Consider the following 26,438-nt stretch of genomic DNA (forward strand, 5'->3'; position numbering starts at 1 on the left):
TACTTTTAATATAATATTCTAAAAATAAGTTAAAATTTTGCTAAATTCTATTATTCGTTAAAAATACAAAAAACATCAATACTATAAAATTATATGAAATAATATATTAGCATATGAATATTTCAGAAGATCTACCATCTGGAATACTTTATATTAATAATGCACTTGCTTCTCGAGGCTTATTACCAGATGAAAATCAGCGAATTTTACATTTTAATTCTTCAGATTCACATGAGGTAATCAAAATAATTTATAGTCTCTTAAATAAAGGAGATAAAGATATAGCTATACATGAAGGTAGGTGTTTTTTATTCATAATTATATGCTAATTCCTTTAAGATTCTCTTAAAAAATTAAAAGAAATTCAAGCTCAAAATGAAAAATACTCTTATCAATTGGTAAAAAACTAATCTGATTTTTTTTATAAAAAAATTTATTATTCAGAATAACACAAAATCAAAGCTAGAAGAAGCAGAAAGAGAAATAAATTCATTAAAAAAGAAACTCAAGTATTTATAATATTATTAATAAAATTACTAAGAAAAAATAGTTATTTAAATAAAGAACTTTCTGCAGCACTAATCGAGAAAAAGTCAACAAAAGACTATATATCCAAAATAAAGAGTTCTATTGTATATATGAAATCGCAATACGCAGTATGTTTAAAATAATTCCAATATAATTTGACCTTCTTCAGAACGATCTTCGAAAAAGAGATCAGCAATTACTAAGGTTAAAAGAATATCTTCTAGGTTCTGAATTATCAAAAAGAAATAAAAACTTATCAACGATGCAAATACAAAAAAATCCAACACTACATAAAGGCCCAATATGTACACCATCTTTAGTTATAGAAGATACAACTGTGACAGAAAAATTATCTGAAGAAGCATTTTCTAATCTTCTTCTTTTCTCTCAAAAAGTCTCAAACGTTAATATACAACTCAATAATATTATTTTTCAGGTATTATCTGATCTTGATTATCTTATTGGAACAAAAGAAGAATCAGAACCATTATTTTCATCTTCTAGTTCCCCTACAATTTTAGAAGCTCAACTACAAATCAGACTTAAATTATTATCTGATATTGTATTCCGATCAAATAATGCTCCTCTAGTGAAAACAGAAGCAAAAGATCAAGAAATATATTTTCTAAAACAAGAAATACAAAAACTTAACAGTAACTGGGAAGAAACAAAAGAGTTTTTAGGAAATTTCCAAAAATCTTTATTTGGAAATAAAGATAATTATGTTAAAGAATGGGAAGATCAAATAGACAAAAATATTTCCAATGAAAACATTTCTCCTATATTACAGGAACAGGAAAGAGGATTAATAAATAACTATAAACTATTATCACTAGAAGAAGACAAAATGGAACCTTTCTTTAATAATTCAAAAAATGCTATTAATACCAATATCTTATCTTTTCAAAGGGAAAACGCCTTACAGCAAGAACTTGAGGAAGTTCTTGGCCTACTTCCAAAAACACCTATGCAGAAATAAATAATTTACAAATATAAAGCAAAAAATAGAATTTTAGTATATATAATCCTTTTTTTAATAATATTTCAAGATTAAAAATTCTAACTTTTTATGTTAATGTAAAATTACAATTAACTTAAATATTTCAAATAGATTATAATATAAAAATTTTATTTTTTTTTAATAATATATACATTTAGAAAAAGTAAATTTAAACATATAATAAAATTAAAATCAGTATTTAAGCGACCACGATGGGACTCGAACCCATAACCTCCGGATAACTACTAAAAGAGTCAATGCCCTACCGGACTCCGATACGCTAAACCATTGCGCCACGCGGCCGTTTCAGGCAACTGCTTCTTATATAATAATAAAAGAATATCAATTTCTAGGAATAGAAAATGTTTAAGATTATTAATTCTATAGAAAAACATATTCCCATCTCAATTAATTTACAAAAATCGAAAAACTTCAAATAATGTATTTGCTATAAATTTAATTAACTAAAGATTTTATAACTTAACAATTTTAGTAATAATAGTATAATATAAATAACAGTATAAAACTTTACATCTTATATTCTAATACCATTAATCTATTACAACTAAATACCTAATATATCCTGACGAATATTGACAAAACTAGATTCACTAGATCCCTTTTTCCCAAGTTCACTTATTACTACAGAAGTGTATTGAACTAATCTTTCCAAAGGCGATATAGGAGATTTCCCAAGAAAGACTATCTATTAGAATTGTGAAATATTCAGAAAACTTTTACCTAAAATAGCTTTATTTAATTCTTCAGCAACTACTTGTCGAGCGTTTTCATCTAACAAATAAGATACAGCACTATTTTTTGGATTTGAATAAGCAAGAAGACTAAATGTATCTTCTAAGGTTTTCCGAATATCGCTTCTATTATCATCTCGATAATCTTTTTGAAGCTGTTGTCCATATTCAAGTATTTTCGAAAGTAAAAACCTAGTATTTTTCTTTTTTAAATTTCGAGGCTCAATAGATGAGTTTTCTAGCGAATCGAAACAACTCACATTATCATTGTCATAAACTCCCGTAATATCTGTCATTATTTCATCATCATTTTCATTTCCAGACTCTGAACATTGCCGCATCATCTCGATAAATTTATGACATTTCAATTTAAAATAAACAGATTCATTAGTCTCTAAAAGTCCAGGATAAAAAATATTTGTCAATTTTAATGCAAGATCTATATCACCATTTAAAATAGCAACTCTAATATCTTAAAAATGTAAATTAACGTAACAATAATATAAATAACCTAACGTTGACGATTAACAGAATCTATATCATCAATATCTATAGATTCTAATATATAATCTTTATCCATACTCGCAAATATCTTTTCCCTATTTTCAACATCCTGAATAAAAGTTTTTGCAGATTCCATATATCCGTTATGAGAGAGATAGGATGCCACAAGATTATTTACAATAGTAGAAATACTGGATTCACTGTATTCTTTATCTTCAGAAGATGGCCAAGAATTAATACTCTCAAAAGCTTTTGATTTTTCCATCTAATATATATAAACGAATCATAGAAACAAAAATGGTATTTTTTACCCTCATATATTGTTCAATATCAAAGACAAATGGCTTTTTTCCAAAATTTGCTCGAATATGCTCGCCTAAAGTTCTCAAGCCAACTGAAGGATAAAGCGTACCTTTAAGATCACGAAATGCTACTCCTAAGATTTATTAGATACAACTATATATGAAAAACATGCATACCAAGATGAACACCATTTTTTGTATAAAACCCAATTCCAGAAGAAAAATTAATGCCACACCCTATAATATCTCCTTTAGTAAATTTCGGTCCATATTCTTTGCCAATTCCTTGACAACAAAAAGAATGACCATCATCACCATGATATCCCCATGAATCTGATTCCCATCCAGGTAATCTATTTAGAGGTACAGTAGATTTACAAAACCCAATCCCAATAAGTCTTAAAAATTATTAAACAAAAAAAAGCTAAAAAATATTCTCTAACCCTTCATAGCCCTTAGAAAGAATTTCAATTTCATAATAATAAAGACCGCATCGTGTTGGAATAGGATTATTTGCTCTTACAGAAGCAGCATCCTGCTCTACGCCCTTAGCAGGTCCTATTATAATTTAAGAAAAAAAATCCTAAGACAATACACTTACCTACGAACTTAACTTCTAAACCATTGCCAGCCAAAGACAAAAGATTGCATTTATCATCCTCATTCCATGAAGATGGAAGTTCAGAAAAATCGGAACCAATGCCTAGAAATATATTACCAAAAAATTCAAATAACCCACTTTTATAACCAAAATTTCTACCATGACGTGAAAAAGATATATATCGCGTTTCATATTGCTCAGCAAAAGCAGTTCCTCGTAAATATTCTGGAATAAAAGGTTCCTCAATTTCCGATTGAGATATATGTAAAACATTAACAGACGTCATTCGAATTTCTAATAAAACTTTAAAAACCAATTAATATACAGATTGAAATTATCATCCTAAATATACCATATGCACAATATTATTCGGAAAATAACGCTTGAAATTCTTTTAAGAAAAATAAACTAACAAACTTGCGACACTAATTTTTCGATTCTAACCGTTAAAAACTTTAACTTCAAATAGAATAATAATATATAAAATTACTAAAAGTTAAATATCTAATGGAAACAAAAATAACATCACCATCTCTATCGTCAGTTCTATATTCAGAAGATATTCTATTACCAGCACAAGAAGCTATAACGAATAATGTTCAAGCAGAACACTATACTTCCCAAACCCCTATTAAATCAAACAATTCTAGATACCAATCTCGCATTGTGAAACTCAAAGTCAATGTTTCTCGCCTAGCATTGCAATCAGAGCCAGTAGGAACACCAATGTCTTCTCCTCTACCTATATCATCATCAGTACTTGCTAGTTCACCTGTTTCAAATATAATAAATAATGGAAATATAATAAAAAAAACAGGGGAAAAAGCTCGTCTTTCCAATAATACAGGTCCTAAAACTATTCGAAGAAGAAAAACAGAAGCAGCAACAGTTATAGTAATAAAGTAAATATAATATAAAAAACAACAATTACCTAATTAATTTTTAGCGTTGAAGACGCATCCCAGAAACAAGGACAGCAAAATATAGTTATTAATGGACAAAAAACTGGGTCAACACCATTATCGCACTCTAGATTAGGACCTAAAGCCAATACTGGCGCAATAAATGCTGGATTAAGAGCATTAGATCGCACCGGAAAGCCATGTAAAAGATGGTATAAGAGGAAAATAACTATAGATTGCATAAACGGAATACAGTGGGAAACTAATGGATGGAAAGATACGTCAGCACCATAAAATATCAATTTAAGGGAAATAATAGTTTAAATTTATGTAATATAACAAAAATTACAGCATTTTTAAATTAATTTGATGCTCTTGTGCTGATCTTTACACAATACTATCCAATAAAGCAATAATGGATTGCATATTAAAGAAACAAAAAAACAATGTCATTTAAACTTTTTACTTCAGGCCTATTAATAGCCATAATATTTCATCTAATATATTTTCTGACATAAGCATTAAGCATCAAGCGTTTATTTGTTCTAATTACTCTTAAAAAGAGCAAAAAAAACATGCATCAATCATCTATTTCTCTATATCTTTGCATCAATAGCCGTTTATATTCCACAGGATCCTTAGCCCAAAGCTCTGCAGCCTGCGCGTTCAACGGTGATCTATAATATATACTTAGTTTATTCTAATATGATAACTTAATATTTACGCATTATTTGGTTCACCCAAAAGACTTTGTAAACTTAAAAGAATGGTCTGGACATTATAAACAGCTGACCATTTGTCCTAAACGCATCATGGTAAATATTCAAATAAATCTTTAAAAACTTACTTTAAGAATATCTAAACAAATATTACCGCTCATGTCTACATTCGGATGCCACATTGGTGATGTAAATGTAATAGTGGGCGCACTATATGGATAATTTGGAGGAAAGTTCATAGAGATCTTGAATGTTAAAGACTCATAATACTGTTTCATAGATAAGTCATATCAGGTAATTTTATTTTTAAAACGTACCGTCCCTATTGGCCCAACAATTGTACCCGCCCAATGCAAGAGATTTGAATCCGAGTCAGGAAAGGCAGAAATACCAGGAATATCTGACATCTAAAGATAACATCAATTTCAATATACCGATAATATATATATTTCTCTAAAATGTAAACTATTGATATTACACTTACCATTAACGCCATTAATTCATTTTGAAGTCTATTAAAGCAAAGATTAATAACCTATATTAGATAATATAAAACAATATCTACCGTTTTGTTACACTATGCCCATCAGGAACAACTCCTGATGATCTATCAAATTTTATAGAAGAATTATCATGGTCTACAGGTACTGTGTTCTGGGCATCCATAACCCTTTCTATAATTAACATAGTGCTTAATACATTTTCCTCTAACTTTTTTACCTCTTTAAATTTTTTATTCCAATACAAGATTTCTAAAAAAGAAATCTTTTTTTAAATCCTTTATCCTAACTCACTTTTTTCACGATTTTCCTCTTCTATCTCTGATATTCAGTTAATCTTACTTTTATTCAGTTAGAATTCTAATTTCTGTTGCTCAAATTACTAATGTTTTGATAATTTCAAAAAAAGCATTTTAACATGCATTTACAACGTTACGTTGCAAAGGGAGGTTAGCAACAGCCGGAAATGGTATAAAAAATATAGATAAACCCTAAACTAATAAAATTATGCATATTAAGCATTATTCATAAACATATGTTAACATTAAAAAAAAATCAAAATATTAACTTTATGTTAAAAAAATAAAAACAAACTATTTGAAAGAAATAATATTAAAAAATGCAAAAAAAATAATTATTTTAAAAATAGCCTAAAACGATAAACAGACGCTAGTTTATAGCTCTAAAAATAGGTTAACATAAAACTAAAAATAAATATTATATAAATAAATATCACGTAAAAAAAAACTTTTGATAATAGAAAAAATATTACTGAATGAAAAACTTTTGGGAGGGCTACCATTTCATCAGAGGCAAATTGTTGACACAAGAGCATTTTCTATGTATATTAGTTTATCTTTTTATAATATACTATTTGCATGAATTTAAAATTAGATTTTGTTAAGATTTTATTTCTGAAGATGTTTTTGTTAAATTTATACATAAAAATTTAACCACTATAAATGCAATTACAAAAAACAAGTTGCATGTGAAGTTTCCCTTCATAGATTTTGTACTTACCATCAAAATGTTCTTCGATTTATTGCATCTAATGAAAATTCTAACTGGAAAGGAATTACCTTAGAATATACTCATGGAAGAAGCCTTTTTGATAAAATTAATTATATATAACTAAAATCCTTCTAAAAAATCATGCTAATATAATATATTATAAAGTCAAATTTATTATAGACCTCAACTGCACATTATTTTTTTACTCAATTTTAAATGTAGTAAATATAATTATAAAATATACATATTTTTATATAGTTTATATATTATAGAGACAATTGCGCCCAAAAGCTGTTGCCCATAGAGGTATATATACTTTTTCTTTATTTTTAAAATAACATATTTACAAGATATTAAACCAAAAAATATATTACATGATAGAAATAAGAATCTTAAAATATTGAATTTCGGTTTCATATCATTATTCAAATATAATAATCAAACAAGAAAGTTATCTAGTGAATGTGGAAGTCTATCGTATATTGCACCTGGAATTCTGCTTCTTAATGAAAAAATACTAGTAAATTGCAAATCATTGAAGAATATGACATAAAAGTGGTAGATACTTAGTTCTAAAAAGTTCTATATACATTATTTTTTGGAAATACTCTATGATCTGAGCTGACTAATTTTGATTCCAATTTTTGTCTATTTCAAAAACATAAAAGTAAATTATATCTTTGTGAACCATGGAATCAAATTAATTCATCTATGCTATGTATAAAAATTTTAAAGAAGTAAAAACTATTGATATTTTAAGCACCTCTTTTTGGTCTATTAATAATTAATACATCCGAACGTGACTTTTCAAAAAGTATCAAATTACCTTGGGGAAATAGGAAAAACTACTTTCTTTGAAAAATGGACTCTGCTATAATCCCTTAATACTTGGAAATAGACTTATGAAAAAATTGCAAGTTAAAGGTAGCTAACAAAAACTTTATTTAGAAACAATGTATAATATTTTTTTTATGCGTGTATTTGTGTAATTATAATAGTCTAGAAAATAACAATTGCCCACCTTTAATACCTAATCAGACAAAAATTGAGTTTAGTTTAAACGTTCCTATCTTTTCATCTTAGACTATTGAATTATCATGCCTGCTTATATCAGATGATCCTTGAGATCTCATTTCTAAAGATCCATCATTAAGTCAGCTTTTTCCATCAATGCAGTTTTTAGAATCTTTATTTTTTTTTTTAAAGCAATTTTTTATTAAATAATTATAAACTTAACGTACACAACGTTTTCATAATATTTATCCACCTGAATATCTTTTTATATTCTATTGGATAAGATTCAGAACTATTCTTCCTTTTATGTTCAAAAATATATTGGAAAAACATTCTATTTATAATTTTTGATATATTGTCTATATTCGATATATCTATTCCAATTATATATACAGATAAAAAAAAATACTTCCTCAAAAACAAATAAAAATACAAAGAAAAAAGCAATTTACTTATAATTGATTTTTTAAAAAGTAAAGGTGATCCTTTCGAATAAAGAAGATTTTTCAAGACACTTATCAAAAACATAGTATATTTCTTCCAACATATCTATAAAACACTGCTTCTAAATGTATAGATATAGTATATACAGGATAGATATCTTTTTAAATTACTAATATCAATACTTGCATAAATCATGCCGTTTTAATAAATCGTACAATATTATTAAAAAAATCATTAAAAAATAACTTTATAAAAAAGCATCATTTTAATTTCAATAAAATTATCTAATATTTAAAAATTTAAAGCTTCTAATAAACAATAGTAACCATTAAAAAATATTTATATTCAAATTCCCTAATTTTTTTATAATTAGAATATCAAATTATCTAAAAATATTAGATTCATTTATTAACATTTATAAGCAAAAATATAAAAATGCGAGTTTTTATATCTACGTCATAAAGAATTAAATCTTTTCACTTAATGAAATTAAAATATAATGTAATTAACTATAATTAAACTATAGATATGAAATTTTAATATAAAAATAAAAAATATATAAAAATATTAGTCCAAATAATCTTTAGCATATAGAAAAAATAATTAATTTAAATCAATCAATCAATAAATGCATCATAAAATTAATTTTAACTTTAAAAATATATTAAATATATTTTAATTATTTTTTTTTAATATTTCCAATAAAAATTTTAAAAACTTTTGCAAAATCCAGTACATAAAAAATCATATTAAGATATCAAATAATATTAATAAAACGAAATGTTTTAAAGTTAAATTAATATATATAAATAATTTTTTATCTTTTTTTTTTTTCAAATTTCAAATTAAACTTAATTATAAATTTCAGATATTTTTCCTAATAAAAATAGATACATGAAAACATTTATTTTAAAGTACTTAAATTCAATATATATATCAAAAAATCAATTTTCAAAAATAAAATATGATTACTATGGAAACTAAAATCAATTTTAGTCATTTTATAAAACTTGAAAAAAACCCTAATTTTTTTAAATCATTAATACTTTTAAAAATTATATATCTTATACAACATGTATTCTAACTAAAAAATGTCATCCATCGATAAGTTATTTTTTTTCTTTATTCAAAGATTCACATTAAAATTATTTCAGACTAAGTATTATGGGAATACGATCCTTCGACATTAATGTCAGAGAAACTATCCAATTTTATAGTCCCTTAACATTAATTGTTGGTCACAATGGATCAGGAAAAACAGTATGGATTTTATTTAATATCTAAATCATAATTTTCTCTAGACAATTATAGAATGTTTAAAATATTCAACTACAGGTGATTTACCACCTAATTCTAAAGGGGGAGCTTTTATTCATGACCCTAATGTAACTTTTACAACCCAATTTAACGTTAATAATATTGCAAAAGATATGTGGTGAAAAAGAAGTTCTTGCACAAGTTAAACTTTCTTTTAAAAATACAAATGGCGCAAAAATGATATGTACTAGATCCTTACAGCTTTTAGTAAAAAAGACAACGCGTTCGCAAAAAACTCTTGATGGACAATTAACAATATTTAAAAATGGTGAAAGATTAGCACTTAGCAACAAATGTGCAGAACTTGATACACAAATTCCCATATCGTTAGGAGTTAGCAAAGCAGTCCTCGATTATGTGATATTTTGTCACCAAGAAGATAGTAATTGGCCTCTTAGTGAACCAGCTGTTTTAAAAAAAAGATTTGATGAAATTTTTGAAGCTCTTCGTTATACAAAAGCTTTAGACCAAATAAAAAATCTTAGAAAAGAACAAACAACAGCAATCAAAATCGATGAAGTAACATTAGAACATTATAGATCAGACAAAGAAAAAGCAGAAAAAATAAAAAAATCATTAGATGAAATCGTAGAGAAAATTACAATAACTCAAGCTGAAGCGAATGCTCTTGATAAACAAATCCAATTAAATCTTGCTGAACAAGAAGAGTTACACCGTTCAGGAAAAAAAATTGAACACATAATTTCCGAAATAGAAAGATTAAAACATGAAAAGCTTCTTTTATTAAATACATTAAATGATTTAGGAAATAACATTACTCATTATGAAGAAACTAGCCAGGAATTGGAAAATATGCTCGAAAATTTTGAAAAGAAAAAAGAAAATACATTAACAGTTATTAATTTTAAAAAAAAAAAGCATGAAAATTTAAAAAAACAATTAAATTTTTCTAGAAATGAATTGGAAATTTCTATATCAGAAGAAGGGAAATTGTTAGCGAAAGTAGAAGTAATATATTTCAAAGAAAAATGAATATTACTAATATGATACTATAGACATTTCAGAAATTAATTTTGAAACGACAAAATTTAATTAAAGAAATTATTTCGAATCATAAATTTATAAATTATGACATAGATTTAACTGATCAAGAAATGGAATCATTCTTAAAAGATATATTATCAAAACATAATGAGCAGACAATTTTTTTAGATAATTTAAAGGTATTTTCTTTTACTTTCAAAATTCATTTTTTGTTTAAAGGAAATTAAGAAAGAAAATAGAGAAAAGGAAGGAAAACTCAATGAAAAACTTCAAGAACTTGTTTTCAAAGAAAATATTCTTGAGCAAAAAAAAACAATGGCACGTCAAAATATAAGACTTTCGGAAAAAAAAATCGAAACTATTCAAAATAACTTAGACACATTATCAATAGATGAATCGGAAATAAATATATTAGAAAGCACAATAACAGATATAAATGAAAAAATAAAAAACTGTAATATAGAGTTTCAAAATAGTGCATGGAATGAAGAAATAAGACAAAAAAAAAAAGATCTAAGATCTCTTGAAGAAGGCATTAATCTATTAAACGAAGAATTAGCTAAAGGAGCTAGTAAAATCGAAGCTCAAGCAAAATACCAAATTATAAAAGAAGAATTAAATAACAAGAAGAATTCTCTTGATATATTGTAATTACAATTATTTATTTTATTTCTAAATCTTATTTTAAAAGGTTCAAAACCAATAAAAAAGAAATCGAAAATTTAATAGGAAATACTATAAGTTTTAGTACAAAAGAACAATTTATAAAGGACGAGTATAAGTAAGTTTTAGCGGTGCTTTATTTATTTTATATTATTAATGATATAAAGCAAGAAAAAAGATGAACTTAAAGAGCTAGAAAAAAAATATGAAATTACTAAACAAAACTTATTAGAAGCAAAAAATAAAATAAATATAGCCAAAGAGAACCTTCAAAACAAAATAAACCAGAAAAACTTATATCAAATACAAATTCAGGAAGTATGCGATCCGGTTAATTTTTTGCAAACATATGAATTCAAAGAACTTGAATTAAACAATATTTCAAAGTTTATACATTTACATACAATATCTTCCTAATATTGTTAGGTATTTATCAAATTTAAAGCATATAAACGACTATTTTTTGGAATCAAAAGCAAAAGTATATGAACAAAACTTTTGTATATTATGTATGAGATCTTTTAATGATCATGAAGTTTCTGAATTCGAAAAAACTATAGGAAAACATATAGAGAATATACGGAATAAAGAAGTCCAATTTTCAGAATCATTAAAAAAAGTAGAAGAAGAGATGAAAAATTTAAAAAATACAAAAACTATATTTGATGCTTTTCAGCAATTAAACGATTTCGAAATTCCTAGTCAAGAAACTAAAGTGGTTGATCTTGAAAATAACATTAAAGAGTTAACGGATTACCTAGAAGAGGTATTCTAACATTATAATAAAAGTTGTATATTAATTTATTAGATTTTTCAAATACTCAAAACAGGAAAAAAATCGCTTGAAGAGCTTCGATTTTTGAAAGAACTAGATATTGAAATAACTCATTATCAAAAAGAAATAAATAATTTAACATTATCTCTTAAAAGCGCTGAAGAAAATTTACAAGAATTAGGAAGTTCCAGAACATTTCAAGAACTACAATTTGAGCTTGAAAACTTTAAATCTAATAAAAAAAAAGTAGATGAAGAACTGCTTCTTCTACACTCAAAAAAAGAAGCATGTAAACTTCAAATATCAGAAAATAATATCCTTTATAAAGATGCACAAATAAAACTGAATGAAGCACAGTATAAATTACGGGAAAAAAACGACCTCATTAATAAGAAAAACGAAATAATGGAAGATATTTCTAAATTTGATAAAGAAATTGATGTAGCTAATTTTTAAAATAAACAATTAATAATAGTTCTTAGGAAGCAGACATAAATTTAAAAACACTTGCCCCTCAAATATCTCAACTTCATAAATCCTTAAAAGAAATAAGAGAAGAAGCAATGAAGAAAGAGGACCAAGCTCAAAAATATTCAAATGAATTACAGCAAAATTATAACCAGCTTATTGATATCAATTTGGAAATCAAAACACATAAGGATAGCGAGAAAGATCTAGATTTATGCAGAGAAAAAATATCTGATATGCAAAAATTAAATATAGAATTGGATGAAAAGATTTCTAATATTACTCAAGAAATTAATGATTTTGAAAAAGCAATTTTAGATATAAGAACTACAGAAAAAAATATTGCAGATAATTTGAGATGTAGAAAAATAGAAAATGAAATTACAAAAATTATAAAGAATATTTCGGATTTAGAAAAAAAGAACGCAGAAATAGATAAAGAACAATATTTATTAAATTCTTCTAAACTAAAAGATAAGCATGAACAATTATTAACAGAACGAGCAAGCTTATTAGGTGAGATTAAGGAGATGAGCAACCAACTTCAAAATTATGAAAAAGAATTGGAAGAAGAATATAAAGATATACACGAACAATATAGAAAACAGCTAATAAAAACACGCACAATGGCTAAAATTAATGATGACTTACAAAAATATGGGAAAGCATTAGATAAGTTCGTAAAAGCATAAATTTTGTGATTTACTAATAATAAAGTGCAATAATGAAATATCATAGCCTAAAAATGGAAGAAATAAATAGAATAATCGATGAATTATGGAAAAAAACATATTGTGGAACAGATGTTGATACTATTCTTATAAGATCAGATAGTGAAAGCCCAAAAGAGAATAGATCATATAATTATAGAGTAATTGTATCAACTTATCGAAAATTAAGCTAATTTGTATAAGGTATGTATGATAAAAGGTGATGCAGAACTTGATATGAGAGGGAGATGTAGTGCAGGCCAAAAAGGTAAGTAAAATAATACCACAAGATTTACTAAAGATGTCAAGTCTTGGCAAGTATTATCATAAGGCTTGCACTAGCAGAATGTTTTGGTATAAATTGTGGTATTTTAGCACTAGATGAACCAACAACTAACCTCGATCGTGAAAATATACAATCCTTAGCTATGTCTTTAGCAAATATTATCCGCCAACGACGCCAACAGGCTAATTTTCAACTAATTATTATTACACATGATGAAGATTTTCTAAGAATGATGAGTTGCAATGATTATTGTGATTACTATTACAGAATTAGTCGAAATGAACAACAAAAGAGTGTAATTGAAAGACAAAGAATATGTATGTATATTCCATTAATTTTCATGAAATAATTAACCGTCTTATATTAGCCGAAGTAATATAATACCAAACAAAAATTAATATTAAAATATAATAAACATATATTTATTAATAATTGCAAAGATATACAACATTTTAAGCAAGTTTAAATATTTTCTAATGTATTACTATTAGCTTTTCATTATTCTTTATTAATTTTTAAACTTTACCTTGTTCTAAATAGATTTTATATTAACAAAAAATCATCAAAATATTTTTTTAATTTTAGATATATATTTTTTATAAATAAAAAAATAACTTAAAACTATATAACAAATAAAAAATTGCATATTTACAATATTAATTTCCATATTACTTTAGAAACTGACACGATTAAAATCATCTAAAATATATTAAATTTAATAAATTATTTAAAAAACATAATAAAATTAATCACCAAAATCCTAAAAACAAACAATATTGCTCATAATATTATCAAAATTATTCTAAATTATAAATCCTTAAATGTAGTAGACTTTATAACATATTTTAATTTTAGATAAAATAACTATATTCAGTCTCTTTTATTTTTGAAATTAAAAACTTCTCTAATTTCGTAGCATTCTATATAAAGTCAAATTTAGATATATATATTAATAAAAACAAAACCTTATAATATGTCGTTGTTTCATTATTATATGATCGACTATATTATTAAGTTAAAATACTTTAAAGATAATTACATACCAATTGTTAAATATTAATCTAGCATCATACAAAAAACCTTCTACAGAATCGTAATGATCATTATCCAATTTAAACTCCATGGTCGATAAATCTACATTAAATTAATTTAATATAAAAAGTAATTCTGAAAATTACCCATAGGCTCTTTTATAACATCATAATAATCTGGAACCTCATCTTTATTAACAGGCTGAATAAATGGCCATGCAGATGGATGATTTTGCATTTCAGTAAGTAAATGTTGAAGAGTAGGGTAAAAAACAGCACGCTTTGGTCTTTGTAAAAACTCGTCCATTTCTGGAGACCATCCTATTTCTTCTAAGATAATCATTAACTATATATTAAACACATGAAATAAAATACTCAGCCCAGGAATTGAAAGAGGATCTATCACTGTAATACCCTTTTTAAAAATATCTAAGCCAGGGTATATAATATGCGACCTAGATTTTTTTCTAATAATTTCTTGAATAGCATATTTTTGTTTAGCTAGCATTTGAGAAGATTCCAAATAACGTACTCGTGACAGCATACTACATTGCATAATAGTCCCACCTTCATAATCCTTAATATATCCTATCCAAATAGGCTTATCCAAAGTAATATCCTTAGAAAATCCTTGCTTTTTAAAATAACCAATGGCATAATTATCCGCATATGTTAAAAAATGCATAATAGGGGAAGTTCCTTTAACATAATCTTTAAGATGATTCATTAAATGCGATCCATAACCCTTTATAATTAAATAATATGAAAAAAAAAATAGAAAATAAAAAACCTTCACTTGTTCAGAAGAAGTTATTGCACAAAATACAATTTCTGCAAATTTCCTGTGATTAAAAGGACGATAAGTAATACCACCCACAACTGTTAACGGCTTCTTTACAATAACCATAGATAAATGATTACGATCATATATAAGTCTAGCAATATATTCCCTAGGCATCTTAGGGAGCTGTTTCTGGAAAATATTTTTAAGTCCAGTAAGAATTATTAAATTATCTCGAGAATTATCATTGTTTACTACACGAAATTCAATAAGGCCCTCTCTTTCTTCAATAAGAACAGGTTTTTCTTTAGCCGAGAATGAATGAAAATTAGAATCAACATTATTTTCGCTTTCCTGTAGAGTAATATTATTTACATTTTTTTCAAAATCCTTATGTTTTTTGAATTCTGAAAAAGATTCATCACAACATCTTCTTTTTAAATCTAATAAAATAATAAATAAATTATCTTAATATATAACTTAAATACTTGTATTGAAGTCAGACGAATCACTAGGAAGTACCATTTGTCTAATAAAAATAAATTGCTTGTAATAATATTAAAAAGTTTTATACTTTCTCAATGATTTAATATCATCATTTATATAATCAAAATCAAACAGCATACCACTTTCCTTAGAAATATTATTAGAAAATAGTATAATAAAAATATATCCCTACATTCAATAACTCATCACATCTATTTGCAACTTTAACTTTTCGAATAAATTCATCTTTCGCAGTATCTACAGCATCTATTTCCCCAACATGCTCATAAATGGTATGATTACATGACATGCATTCCTTCTTTGTAATTCTATTCGGATTATCAATAGGTTTCCATCCCATACAAACACAATTGCTATATGAACATGATGAATGACGAGCAACAATCATAAACTTATATATATCAGGTATTGAAGAGGACCCATCGATTGGGAACGGATATCTTAGAACAGTATCATCAGAATTTTCATTTAATGCCATACTTCATTGTAATTTATTTTATCTAAATTATTCATCGATTATTTTAAATACTTAAAAAATTAAATAAATAATATCTTTAAGAAATTAGTACAAGTATGGATTATTTATATGAAAGGACATCGGTATATAAATGATGAATGAGGATTAATTCAACTTATTTATAACTTAGAAAACTTATGAGGAAGCGGAAGCATTTTTACCATTAATTCCCGTAAAGTATCATAAAAAAATAGCATTTATATTATTACTTTTTGGCTTTCTATTTACAATACTATTTAAACTGTAATATTTATTAAATTGTATAATTAACATTAATTTTTTTTAGAACAAAATATAAAGAAACAGCAAAAAAAATTTATAAATTTAAGCAAATCAGCTATGCTTTACTATCTTGTATTTTTTTTGGGTAAGCAACATGAAATTAAATGTAATAAGTATCATATTAAATATATATAGGTTTAGTGCTGTTTATTTGATATGTGCTGTAGGAGTTTATGTGTAACATTAATTATTAAAATCTATTAAAATTTTATTTATTATATAAATGAATCAAATATACAATTCAATATAATTTAAAATTTTCCATTTATTTAATTTACTCTTAGATCTAATATCGTTTTATTAATAAATCTTAATGTATTGTTTAACATTTTAAAAAGGCAAAAAAACAAATGGGTGAACCGATATTCAGCGCAGTTACTGACAATGTCATTCCTATTATTACATTATTAAAATGTATTGCTTTTAAGCCAAGATGTGTAGTCAAAATATCGTCAGAAGGACTTAAATTAACAGTCGAAGATGGCCTTTCATTACAAGGTCATAGAAAACATATATATTATATAGAAGACTAATATTCCTTTAGCTCATGCATTTCTAGATAAAGACATGTTTTCATTTTATCGCTTTAATTCTTCTAATGATGACTCTATGGATAACAATAATTCTAGTACACCAATATTTTTTACAGTTTCACTTTTAGCTATGTTAGAATGCTTTAATATTATGAATAATGACCTGAAAGAAAAGAATTTTGTGTTCAATAGAAAATTGCAGCAGCAGAATATTTTACGTGTAGGGGGTAATTGCCATTTATCTTACATGGGTTATGGGCATCCTTTTGTTTTTATGTATTATCTAAATATTAGTATTAACATATTTAATGCTCTAAAGAATACAGGAAAGCGGGATGATTACAACATGTGAACTTACTACATTTGAAAAAGAAAATCTTATTGATATATTTTTACAAAATAATAAATTAAACCAAAAAATTATAATAAAAGTGAAGTTATAATGTATTTATTTTTATCACTAAATATATTATAGAGCGAATCTCTCTACGATGCTATACAAGAATTGGAATTCAGCTCTAGTGAACTACTTACAATACGTTCATCACCACAGCACCCACATCTACGCTTAAGTTCAGTGGGCACTATGGGTAGTGTAATAATAGATTATACAAATGAAAGAGATGTTATTGAAACATTTTCTTGTTCAAGTGTTGTTGAAAATACGTATATTTTTATAATTAAAAAAAAAAGACTAACGATATTTATAGTTATAAATTTTCTATGATACAACATTCAATTCATGCAATGTCTTCAGCAATTAAAGCGAGTATAAGGACGGATGAAAACGGGGTATTAAGTATACAGTTTATGATCGAAAGAGGAGAAGGAAAATATAATTTCGTAGATTTCAGAGTATAATATATGTTTAATTTAATTCCATTAAAAATTATAGATATTATCAAGTACAAAAGAAGATAATCACTTTCATAATGAATAAATAAAATAATGATATTTAATATATTTATGCTGACCATTCGAAATATTATCAATAATATAGTTAACATTGTACAAAATAATCATATTACCCTTAAAAATATAATTACTTACTATTAAAATCAAATATTCTATATATTCTATATATATATATTCAAAACATATTTTATATACATTTAAGATATCTTAGTTATCGTATAATTAAAATGTCATTTTTAATTACTTAATATTTATTTATAACAATTATTATACTATACTTCATTTCACTTAAAATTAATCAGATCATATCAATATTATACAAAAAATATTTAATTAATTTATTTTCTAAATCTATACTCAAAATTCTATTAAAAACTGATTTAAAATATTAAAAAATTTCAATTTCATTACATTTTCTCACAAAATAAATACAAATAAAAACATAATACTACTTAAATTATTTTTAAATTAATAAAAATACTTCTTAATATATTTATTTACAATGATTTATTATCGTGTATTTAATTCAAGGTTGTCACGTGATCGAACTTAGTAAACCAATTAAATATTAAAAAACCTAATATTATATTTAAAACAAATATGTATTTCAATAAAAAAAGAAACTGATATATATATGCTTCAATAAAGACATCATCTATTATGTCATTTAAAGATTCTCGTGATCGATTGCCAACATTACATGAGGTGCTTTCGCGGAGAGCAGAACCTCCAGTTGATCTGTTTAATTTCTATATCTATATGCGAGATCAAGCACAAAGTGTGGACTGTATGCATATAAAAAGTCTTTCTGAATTAAATTGACCATTTTTTATTGTAGACCTTGATTTGTGGTTAGATATTATGCAACATACATCATTATGCCGCCTTTATGTGCGAGAACTACGAAAATCTATTCTTGTTTCAACACCAGAAAAATTTGATAAAGAAGCAAAAGAGAAGCTAAAAAACTTTAAAGAAGGAGAAGAAGGCGATTATTTGCGTTCTACTATGTGTTCAGAAAAAGATATAGATGTTCATATTGTAGCATCAAATCTTCACAACTTTGGACCTATGGGCAATGACTTAAACAATAACCGTACTAGTGGAAACAAAGGACGAAAAAGAGAATCCTATTTGTCATCGGAAGAATCTCGTAATTCTTCAGAAGTGACACAAACGATCAATCGTAAAGATATTCGTGCATCTGCAGAACGAGTACTTTATGCATACTTAATTCAAGGTGCAGAAAGAGAAGTTGCACTTCCTTCTCATATTCTTCGGGGAATTGCAACAGCAATTGAAACAGATGGCAGGGACGATCCAGAAGTTTTTGATGAAGCAAGAGATTATGTATTTCAGGCGATGGAACGTGATGCCTATCCAGGTTTTTTAAGAGCCAAAGCCTTGGGAAATATTATCCCATTAAGCAGTCTTCTTCGATTACTTATAGGTCTTTTATCATTATTTGCAGGACTTTGGGCAGGATTCACTCTAATTTTCCTCGGCGCAACAAAAAGTGAACGATCATGGATATTTTTACCATTTTTAATAGGAATATATTGTATTTATGCACATCAATACTTTCTCGACCCTATTTTGGTCATTATTGGACTATCAGAAACAACATTTCTATCATATATGCGCATACGAGAACCATATGTTAAAAAACTATTACTAAAACGAGCTTTATGGGTACTATTATTGATTGGGATTACAGTAATGACGATATCTTTATTAATGACCCTTGTTCCTACTTATAGATTATAAAAAAACATTATTATCATTTCTTGGAATACTTTTTTCTTTTTGAATTTATGTGTAAATCTTATCTGCAACTAAGAAAATAAAATTAAATTCATTACTACAATAATGCAAATTGTCATTTGATGCAATAATTTTATTTTATGTATTTCTAATTTAATAATTTTACCCAAAACAAATAACATTCTTATAAAAAAACCAGATACATAATCAAATGTAATCATGAAAAAAACCCTCAGAAATGTCTTTTACTATTCTATAACTTTATAAAAAGATAATTTCTAAAAAGTAGAAAAAAACGATAAATTTAATTGTTTTAATTTATACTTATCAATAATACTATTCTCAAGCTCTTTCCAATCTTTCTCTTTAATATTAAACAATGAATTATCAGAAATTATTAATTTATGATCAAAAAAATGCATATGTGAGACACGCATAAATACTTTTCTAGCAATTTGAACTTCTTGAATATAATTTTCTGGAGCAACATATTTCTGCCTACCATCTTTTGTCTTAAATTTAGAAAGATTTTCTAAAATCGACTCTATGTTTTTATATTTTTGAATAAGAAAAAAGGCCCCATGACATCCTAATCCTTTTATTGTTTTACAAAAATCTGTTCCAGATAATATTGCAAAGTCAATAAACGAATCTATAGAAATATTACCCAGATTTAATCGAACATCAATAGGATCAATCATATACATATTTGAAGAGGGGAAAAAATTATTCCTTCCATTAATTAAATTTTTCATTGACATAAAACCTCGAAGCATCTTAGCATTAAATAATAATGTATCAGTATCTTCTGTTACGACAAAATCAGCAATTCCTAAAATATTGTTAAGTATGCAAAAAAAAAAAAAAATACCATTATTAACTAAAGAACTTGCAACAGCTTCTGCTTCATATCCAGGAGGAGATGTCAAAACAGTCATTCCAAGAATTTTAAAGATAGTTTTTGTTTGATTAATTTGTTTCCATGTAGGAGCAGATAAACGACGAGATAGTTTTTCAATAAGCATATTCATAGACATTTGTTGTCTTTCCAAATTATCCCTAACCATGTATGAAATATGTGGATCTAATAAGTTAACTAGTGTAGAAAGTTCGGATGCTAATTCAACAGTTGAATTCAAAGAAATTTTACAAATATAATCAATTATCTGCTTTAAAAGACTTTCCAAGATGCAATTTCCATTTTTATATATAGAAAATTCATTTTTCATCCATATTTGCAGTTTTATTCCTAAATCAGATTGATAAGAATTCTATAATATAAATTAATTTCTATAAAATTAATCATCCATTCTAAACTTACTGAACCAGAGATTTCACATTCAAAATTATTATATACATAAATTGCTTTCTTTAAAAACAAATCAATAACCTCTCTATCTTGCATGTTTAATTTTGACATTTGATATGCAATTCCTATTAAATTTTTCAAACGAGCAGCTTGATTTATGTTTTCTACAAAATTTTTTCTATTATCCTCCTTAATATTTGTCCTTCTAATTCGTTCATCAGATTTTTCTGGTGCAGAACGTTGTCCATCAAACACAACAATTGGTATTACTTTATAAAATCTACAAATTCTTGCAAGATATAGTGTCCATAGAATATGACGATATTTATCCAATGCAGGGACCCAAGGCGATGAAAACATACGACGAATAAGTAATGTACCATCAATTGCTAACGTTTTATATCTCAATTCTTTCTCATCAACTTTTTTAATAGAATCTGGTGCAAATCGGCGAAGAAACGAAATAAGATATTTTACACCCATAAGTAGGCAAACAGTCCTATAAAAACTATCTTTATTATGAATATTTTATATACATTTTATTAATTCATTCATATTTTGATGATTATTTTTCGATATTTTTTTTAAAACTTTATGATTATTTTTTTAAATTTAGGGCTAAGAATAAATAGACTAATATTAGTTCAATCCTGATAGTATAACACTAAAAATACCCAATAGTTTCCAATATCAAAATAATGCCTATAACTTTAATAAAAAAAGAATAAAAACAAAAATGCAGTAAAACTTAAATAAAATGCATTTTTTAAAGAAAATGAAATGCGAGATGACATATTTGGTTCTTTTATATCTGTTAAAGAATCATGAAAATTATCATCAAGACTATCATGATCTGCATTGCCAGAATCTACATTTGATTCACCATTATCTATATTTCCAAAATCTACATTTGATTCACCATTATCTATATTTCCAAAATCTACATTTGATCCACTATTATCTGTATTGCCAGAATCTACATTTGATCCACCATTATCTGTATTGCCAGAATCTACATTTGATTCACCATTATCTGTATTGCCAGAATCTACTTTTGATTCACCATTATCTTTATTTCCTGAATCTGATGAAGTAATAACTTTACTATTAATAGAAGGTATAACTCTCTCAGATTCTAAAAAAATATTAACCTTTAAACTAAATAATAAAAAATAACAAAATACAATACCTTTAGGACATTCTAAACTGTACTTTTGTTTTCTATCAATCGCAAAAACACCCCAAAATTTTTCAACATTTGAACTTTGACCACTTAAACCAACAGCATCTCCTTTCCACGGCTCATCCATTAATTCAAAAACAAGAACACTAAGATCATTAAATAAAGACGAACAAATGACATTGGCCCAAAAATAAGCAGCATTTTCAACATTAGGTATAGCAGCTCCATAAGGGACACCATCTGTAGGCCATCCAGTTTCACCAATCCATATTTCAACATTATGGTTTATAGACCTAATAACATTGAAAGTATTGGAAATATCAGCAAAAAATGTATAAGTAGAATGTTCTACTGCAAAACCCTGCCAATATGGAAAAGAATTAACAAAAGCAATATCTAAGGCTCCAATAATTCTATTCGCTGTTCCATCAGCAAATACATTCCAAGTATCCGCCATTCCAACTTTAATAGTTTGAAAATTCATCTGATTTAACAAATTACGAACAGTAGTAATTTGACTCAATAAAACATCATCTGAATAATCCTTGCGATAAAGAACTTCTGATCCTACTGAAATTGCATAAATATAAGGAACGTGTTCTTGTGGAATTTCCTTTAGTAGCGACAATTGATCATTGAATTGCGCGGTATCAACACCACCTGGCCAAATTCCAAGAATAATCTTCATACCACTAGGGATTATAGCAGGCATAATATTTTTCATAGAATTGCAATCACTAATTGAAAAAATACGAATAAATTTTGAATATGAAGAAATTAATGAAATATCATCTAAATAATCCTGTGTACTTTTGCAATTCCCATCCAATTTCCTAGTACTAATAGAAAATCCCAAATCACCACGACCTATAACTCCCAAAACAAATGCTATAATTAATATCCAAAAATTTAATAGAGAATGCATTTTTGTATTTGTTGTAATTAAGATCGTAAACATCTAACAATAAAATATATTTATCCAATTCAATAATTTTATTTTTATTAAGAATTGAGATTTAAAATCATAATTCTTTTGATTTATAAGAATATAATATATCTAAATTTCAGAGTTTATCATAAGAGTGAATTATAAATTATCATTACAAATTTTATAACTTTTAAAAAATAATATGAATATATAAAAATTACAAAAATTCATATAATTGGATATTAGGTGAATAAAATTTATCTATATAAAAAATAAAAGGGTATATTTGAAATAGCAATCATAATCTCATATCTAATCAAAAGTTTAAAACAACGATGATATCGAAGATACACATTAGAAAATATATAAATATCAAAATATTATAATTTCAATTTTAAACAAATACAAAACATATATGCAAAATCATTCTATAACGATAAACAATTTATTAACTAAATAGTCAATTATCTTTTTATACGGCTAACGTTTTTATATTTCAAGTTTCAAATCAACCCTCTTCCCTATACATATAGAACCAGACTTCCATCTATATACAATTGCCCAAAAAAGAGATGTAATAAAATAATATTAAGAATAAAAACGCTGCTAAAATCATAAATTCAATATTATGCATTCTATTTGAAGCAACTGTTCCCTAATTAGATTTATTCTTCCTATATAACCAAAAATAATATTATTGTAAAATGCATTAAACACAACCCGTAATTGATATTATTATAAAGAATCATTTTTTTTTATATTTCTAGAATCATTAAATACAGAAACACCATTATTACCAGTAGAAAAGAAGCCTAATTTAGGAAGACTTTCTGTTTGCCAAGTATTTGCTGTTTCATTTTCTGAAATAGAACCAGTTAAAAATTTATCTTGAGAATCATAAGATCCAGAAGAAACAAATGGTAGGGAATTCACGATATTAGATGTTTGAGAAGGTGTATACTGCTGAAGATTTTCATATAAAATAGGAACATTTGTAGGTCGCATAATAGATGGAGGCGATAAGTAATTAGAAAAAGGCATTGGACAATTTGTGCTGTAGACATTAAGAGGACTTGAATGAAAGTTCATACAAGGCGTTGCACATTGTTCATAATTACTTGAAGGTGTAAATAATTGCTCATTTTCGGAAGAATTATATGAAAAACGATCGAAAACAACTTCTTTGCAAACAGTAGTACCTGAATCAGAAAATATAGCATCGAATTCCCATGCAAGAAGAGCCATACGAGAAGAAGAATTCGAAAAACGTAATACTTCAAAAACGACTGTGATACCTCTAACGGCTAAGCGAATTTCCCATTCCTTTCTGTATTTTGATTTTTCTGCATCAGCAGAACCATCTCCAGGATGATATTCCGTAGACAATGAATTTAATCCAGAAAGAAATGTTGCCCAAAAATCAATGGCAAAAGGAAGAACAATATTTTCATCATGCACAAACGCCTTCTGTTTAAGTTCCAATATACATTGACTCATAGTATAGATACGTATTACGCAGCCCCATGTTTCATCTTGCACTGTAATAGGTGGCTTAGCCAAAACAAAATGAGCCTGAAAAGCACTTTTCTCATCATTTATAGAAGGAATTGACAATATCGAATTAACATAATAGACCGGACATGTAATACCAATAGGAGAAAGAAGGACTTCGACAAGGTAAGGGAACCGAACAGACCAATTAGGCAAGGAATCAAGAAAAACAGTGGTAAGAGAAGAATCCTTCAATCGAGAATAAACATGCTCTGAAGCAAATGACGTTTTCCATATAGAAAACTCTAAAACACGAAAATATGGATATTTAAGAACACTAGACGACAAAAAATTATTCGCCAATGATCGTGGAAAATCGAATGTATTTGATTGACGACATGATACTGATGAATCAAAATTAACAGGAGGACTCGAAGGTGTAAAAAATGCAAGATTTGACTTCAATTTATCTGGTGAAGTACATGGTGTATCAGAAATCATTTTTAAAACTAAAAACATTAACATAAATAAATACAATTCACCAATCTTACATTCAGGATCCTCTCTCCTAAGATGCTTAAGTACTTGAATATGACTAGAAACCTGTTTTCGTGTACGAATTTTTCCAGTACGACGATATATATAATCTGCAATCAATTCATTCCTACCACATGACTTCGATCCTACAACAATCTTTCGCCGTCCAAGCTTAGGAATATGAGCAATCGCTACTCATAAATCATACATTTACTATAAATCAACGGAAATACACACCATCCATAAATGCTTCCTCTACATCCACAGGCCATACTTTTTCGCCAAAATTTTCCCGTTTTTCATATTTTAAACGCGCTCGTTTAACCCCATACAATCCCTCCTTAAGAGATGAAACGTTCTCCACTTTTACAGCCTCTGTTTTAGATCCTCCTAAGCTTTCAACATTCTGAGATATTTCACCTAACGGCCACTTTTCTGCATTCACGGTCTCCGCCACATTCAGCACAAAAGACATGCCCTTTTAACTCTTAATAAATATGTTTTCTTATGGTTTTTATTACCTGTTTATCGCCCGTCAATAATAATTATGCAGCAGATTATTTCTTAACGTCTTATGAGCACCGATAGGTTTATATATAATTTAAATCGCGTCGCGTTCGCGATAAAGATAGTTCTATATAAGATCCTTGATTTTAAAATATAGTAGAGATTGAAGGGTTAAAAGTTGTTAATAAGAAATTTATTAATAATTGGGAGGTTATATTTAGAAAATAATTTTATTAAAATAATTAAAATGGAATTGTTTTATAAATAATTAATAATATATAAGTTTGCAATATAGTATATATATTTAATAGAAACAATTGATTAAGATTGAAGTATAAAATTTCTTTATAAAGAAGAGATATATTATATTAAGAAAGATTTTAAGAAATAAAACATTATTTTTAAAAAAAGAGAAAAAATTGAATTAATTTTATATAGATTATTTATAGATGATAATTGAAGAAGGCAGAGTGTAAAAAAAATAAATAAAATAAAATTTATTAAAAAAAGGGAATTATTTTATAAAAATGGCCAATTGATGTTTAATATATATATAAATAATCAAAGAATAGATTTATTAGATTAGATTTATTGAATAAAGTTTTAAAGAGGAATCTATCGAAATTAATCATGTAACCAAAGTTAAAACATG

At 26.2% G+C, this 26,438-nt stretch overlaps 13 protein-coding genes and 1 non-coding gene across 14 annotated transcripts; 6 read left to right on the forward strand and 8 right to left on the reverse strand.

The window, feature by feature from the left end:
- Nucleotides 1-67: 67 nt before the first annotated feature.
- Nucleotides 68-1,551, forward strand: T552_00633 (hypothetical protein). Its single transcript, XM_018369244.1, has 5 exons — nt 68-297; nt 340-398; nt 445-509; nt 551-656; nt 698-1,551. Exons 1-5 carry the CDS (start codon nt 114-116, stop codon nt 1,505-1,507), a joined length of 1,224 nt encoding a protein of 407 aa, XP_018226946.1. The 5' UTR covers nt 68-113; the 3' UTR covers nt 1,508-1,551.
- A 181-nt stretch (nt 1,552-1,732) lies between these two features.
- T552_05007 lies at nt 1,733-1,831 on the reverse strand. Its single transcript has one exon. It is a non-coding gene; the product is annotated as a tRNA-Arg (tRNA).
- A 218-nt stretch (nt 1,832-2,049) lies between these two features.
- On the reverse strand, nt 2,050-4,076 carry T552_00635 (hypothetical protein). The gene is made up of 9 exons (XM_018369245.1): nt 4,040-4,076; nt 3,835-3,990; nt 3,688-3,789; nt 3,530-3,644; nt 3,264-3,484; nt 3,096-3,220; nt 2,797-3,049; nt 2,270-2,752; nt 2,050-2,230 (listed from the first exon to the last, which is right to left on the reverse strand). The coding sequence occupies exons 2-9, from the start codon at nt 3,971-3,973 to the stop codon at nt 2,094-2,096; spliced, it is 1,575 nt and encodes a 524-aa protein (XP_018226947.1). The 5' UTR covers nt 3,974-3,990; nt 4,040-4,076; the 3' UTR covers nt 2,050-2,093.
- Nucleotides 4,077-4,148: 72 nt separating this feature from the next.
- On the forward strand, nt 4,149-4,929 carry T552_00636 (hypothetical protein). The gene is made up of 2 exons (XM_018369246.1): nt 4,149-4,589; nt 4,634-4,929. Exons 1-2 carry the CDS (start codon nt 4,195-4,197, stop codon nt 4,881-4,883), a joined length of 645 nt encoding a protein of 214 aa, XP_018226948.1. The 5' UTR covers nt 4,149-4,194; the 3' UTR covers nt 4,884-4,929.
- Nucleotides 4,930-5,122: 193 nt separating this feature from the next.
- T552_00637 (ubiquitin-conjugating enzyme E2-20 kDa) lies at nt 5,123-6,070 on the reverse strand. Its single transcript, XM_018369247.1, has 7 exons — nt 6,029-6,070; nt 5,874-5,978; nt 5,793-5,820; nt 5,626-5,715; nt 5,437-5,577; nt 5,314-5,390; nt 5,123-5,266 (listed from the first exon to the last, which is right to left on the reverse strand). Exons 2-7 carry the CDS (start codon nt 5,972-5,974, stop codon nt 5,170-5,172), a joined length of 534 nt encoding a protein of 177 aa, XP_018226949.1. The 5' UTR covers nt 5,975-5,978; nt 6,029-6,070; the 3' UTR covers nt 5,123-5,169.
- A 700-nt stretch (nt 6,071-6,770) lies between these two features.
- On the forward strand, nt 6,771-7,372 carry T552_00638 (hypothetical protein; the record flags this gene model as incomplete). Its single annotated transcript, XM_018369248.1, is given in 4 exon segments — nt 6,771-6,789; nt 7,042-7,076; nt 7,092-7,125; nt 7,170-7,372. 4 exon segments carry the CDS (start codon nt 6,771-6,773, stop codon nt 7,370-7,372), a joined length of 291 nt encoding a protein of 96 aa, XP_018226950.1.
- A 601-nt stretch (nt 7,373-7,973) lies between these two features.
- T552_04073 (hypothetical protein) lies at nt 7,974-8,606 on the reverse strand (the record flags this gene model as incomplete). Its single annotated transcript, XM_018372124.1, is given in 8 exon segments — nt 7,974-8,005; nt 8,052-8,134; nt 8,165-8,207; nt 8,286-8,347; nt 8,360-8,382; nt 8,392-8,398; nt 8,424-8,434; nt 8,595-8,606. Coding segments are annotated over 8 exon segments (273 nt in total).
- Nucleotides 8,607-9,349: 743 nt separating this feature from the next.
- On the forward strand, nt 9,350-13,912 carry T552_00639 (hypothetical protein). Its single transcript, XM_018369249.1, has 15 exons — nt 9,350-9,385; nt 9,432-9,537; nt 9,579-9,662; nt 9,706-10,563; nt 10,611-10,778; nt 10,828-11,246; nt 11,291-11,380; nt 11,430-11,648; nt 11,689-12,028; nt 12,071-12,478; nt 12,520-13,181; nt 13,223-13,376; nt 13,420-13,483; nt 13,525-13,818; nt 13,869-13,912. The coding sequence occupies exons 1-15, from the start codon at nt 9,369-9,371 to the stop codon at nt 13,880-13,882; spliced, it is 3,897 nt and encodes a 1,298-aa protein (XP_018226952.1). The 5' UTR covers nt 9,350-9,368; the 3' UTR covers nt 13,883-13,912.
- Nucleotides 13,913-14,310: 398 nt separating this feature from the next.
- Nucleotides 14,311-16,331, reverse strand: T552_00640 (hypothetical protein). The gene is made up of 9 exons (XM_018369250.1): nt 15,993-16,331; nt 15,888-15,946; nt 15,802-15,842; nt 15,323-15,756; nt 14,908-15,277; nt 14,680-14,862; nt 14,545-14,635; nt 14,467-14,503; nt 14,311-14,421 (listed from the first exon to the last, which is right to left on the reverse strand). The coding sequence occupies exons 1-9, from the start codon at nt 16,296-16,298 to the stop codon at nt 14,353-14,355; spliced, it is 1,590 nt and encodes a 529-aa protein (XP_018226953.1). The 5' UTR covers nt 16,299-16,331; the 3' UTR covers nt 14,311-14,352.
- Nucleotides 16,332-16,923: 592 nt separating this feature from the next.
- T552_00641 (hypothetical protein) lies at nt 16,924-18,136 on the forward strand. The gene is made up of 6 exons (XM_018369251.1): nt 16,924-17,117; nt 17,164-17,428; nt 17,472-17,583; nt 17,628-17,818; nt 17,863-18,007; nt 18,048-18,136. The coding sequence occupies exons 1-6, from the start codon at nt 16,970-16,972 to the stop codon at nt 18,090-18,092; spliced, it is 906 nt and encodes a 301-aa protein (XP_018226954.1). The 5' UTR covers nt 16,924-16,969; the 3' UTR covers nt 18,093-18,136.
- A 546-nt stretch (nt 18,137-18,682) lies between these two features.
- On the forward strand, nt 18,683-19,879 carry T552_00642 (hypothetical protein). The gene is made up of 2 exons (XM_018369252.1): nt 18,683-18,854; nt 18,906-19,879. Exons 1-2 carry the CDS (start codon nt 18,728-18,730, stop codon nt 19,832-19,834), a joined length of 1,056 nt encoding a protein of 351 aa, XP_018226955.1. The 5' UTR covers nt 18,683-18,727; the 3' UTR covers nt 19,835-19,879.
- A 230-nt stretch (nt 19,880-20,109) lies between these two features.
- On the reverse strand, nt 20,110-21,639 carry T552_04074 (hypothetical protein; the record flags this gene model as incomplete). The annotated part of the gene is made up of 3 exons (XM_018372125.1): nt 21,153-21,639; nt 20,703-21,102; nt 20,110-20,663 (listed from the first exon to the last, which is right to left on the reverse strand). The coding sequence occupies exons 1-3, from the start codon at nt 21,621-21,623 to the stop codon at nt 20,110-20,112; spliced, it is 1,425 nt and encodes a 474-aa protein (XP_018226956.1). The 5' UTR covers nt 21,624-21,639.
- Nucleotides 21,640-21,658: 19 nt separating this feature from the next.
- On the reverse strand, nt 21,659-23,248 carry T552_04075 (hypothetical protein; the record flags this gene model as incomplete). Its single annotated transcript, XM_018372126.1, has 2 exons — nt 21,659-22,275; nt 22,330-23,248. The coding sequence occupies 2 exons, from the start codon at nt 23,246-23,248 to the stop codon at nt 21,851-21,853; spliced, it is 1,344 nt and encodes a 447-aa protein (XP_018226957.1). The 3' UTR covers nt 21,659-21,850.
- A 692-nt stretch (nt 23,249-23,940) lies between these two features.
- Nucleotides 23,941-25,843, reverse strand: T552_00644 (hypothetical protein). The gene is made up of 4 exons (XM_018369253.1): nt 25,801-25,843; nt 25,517-25,757; nt 25,294-25,470; nt 23,941-25,251 (listed from the first exon to the last, which is right to left on the reverse strand). The coding sequence occupies exons 2-4, from the start codon at nt 25,752-25,754 to the stop codon at nt 23,987-23,989; spliced, it is 1,680 nt and encodes a 559-aa protein (XP_018226958.1). The 5' UTR covers nt 25,755-25,757; nt 25,801-25,843; the 3' UTR covers nt 23,941-23,986.
- Between the last annotated feature and the right edge of the window lie 595 nt (nt 25,844-26,438).

Source organism: Pneumocystis carinii (genome assembly GCF_001477545.1).
Source record: "Pneumocystis carinii B80 chromosome Unknown supercont1.3, whole genome shotgun sequence".
NCBI lineage: Eukaryota > Fungi > Ascomycota > Pneumocystomycetes > Pneumocystales > Pneumocystaceae > Pneumocystis > Pneumocystis carinii.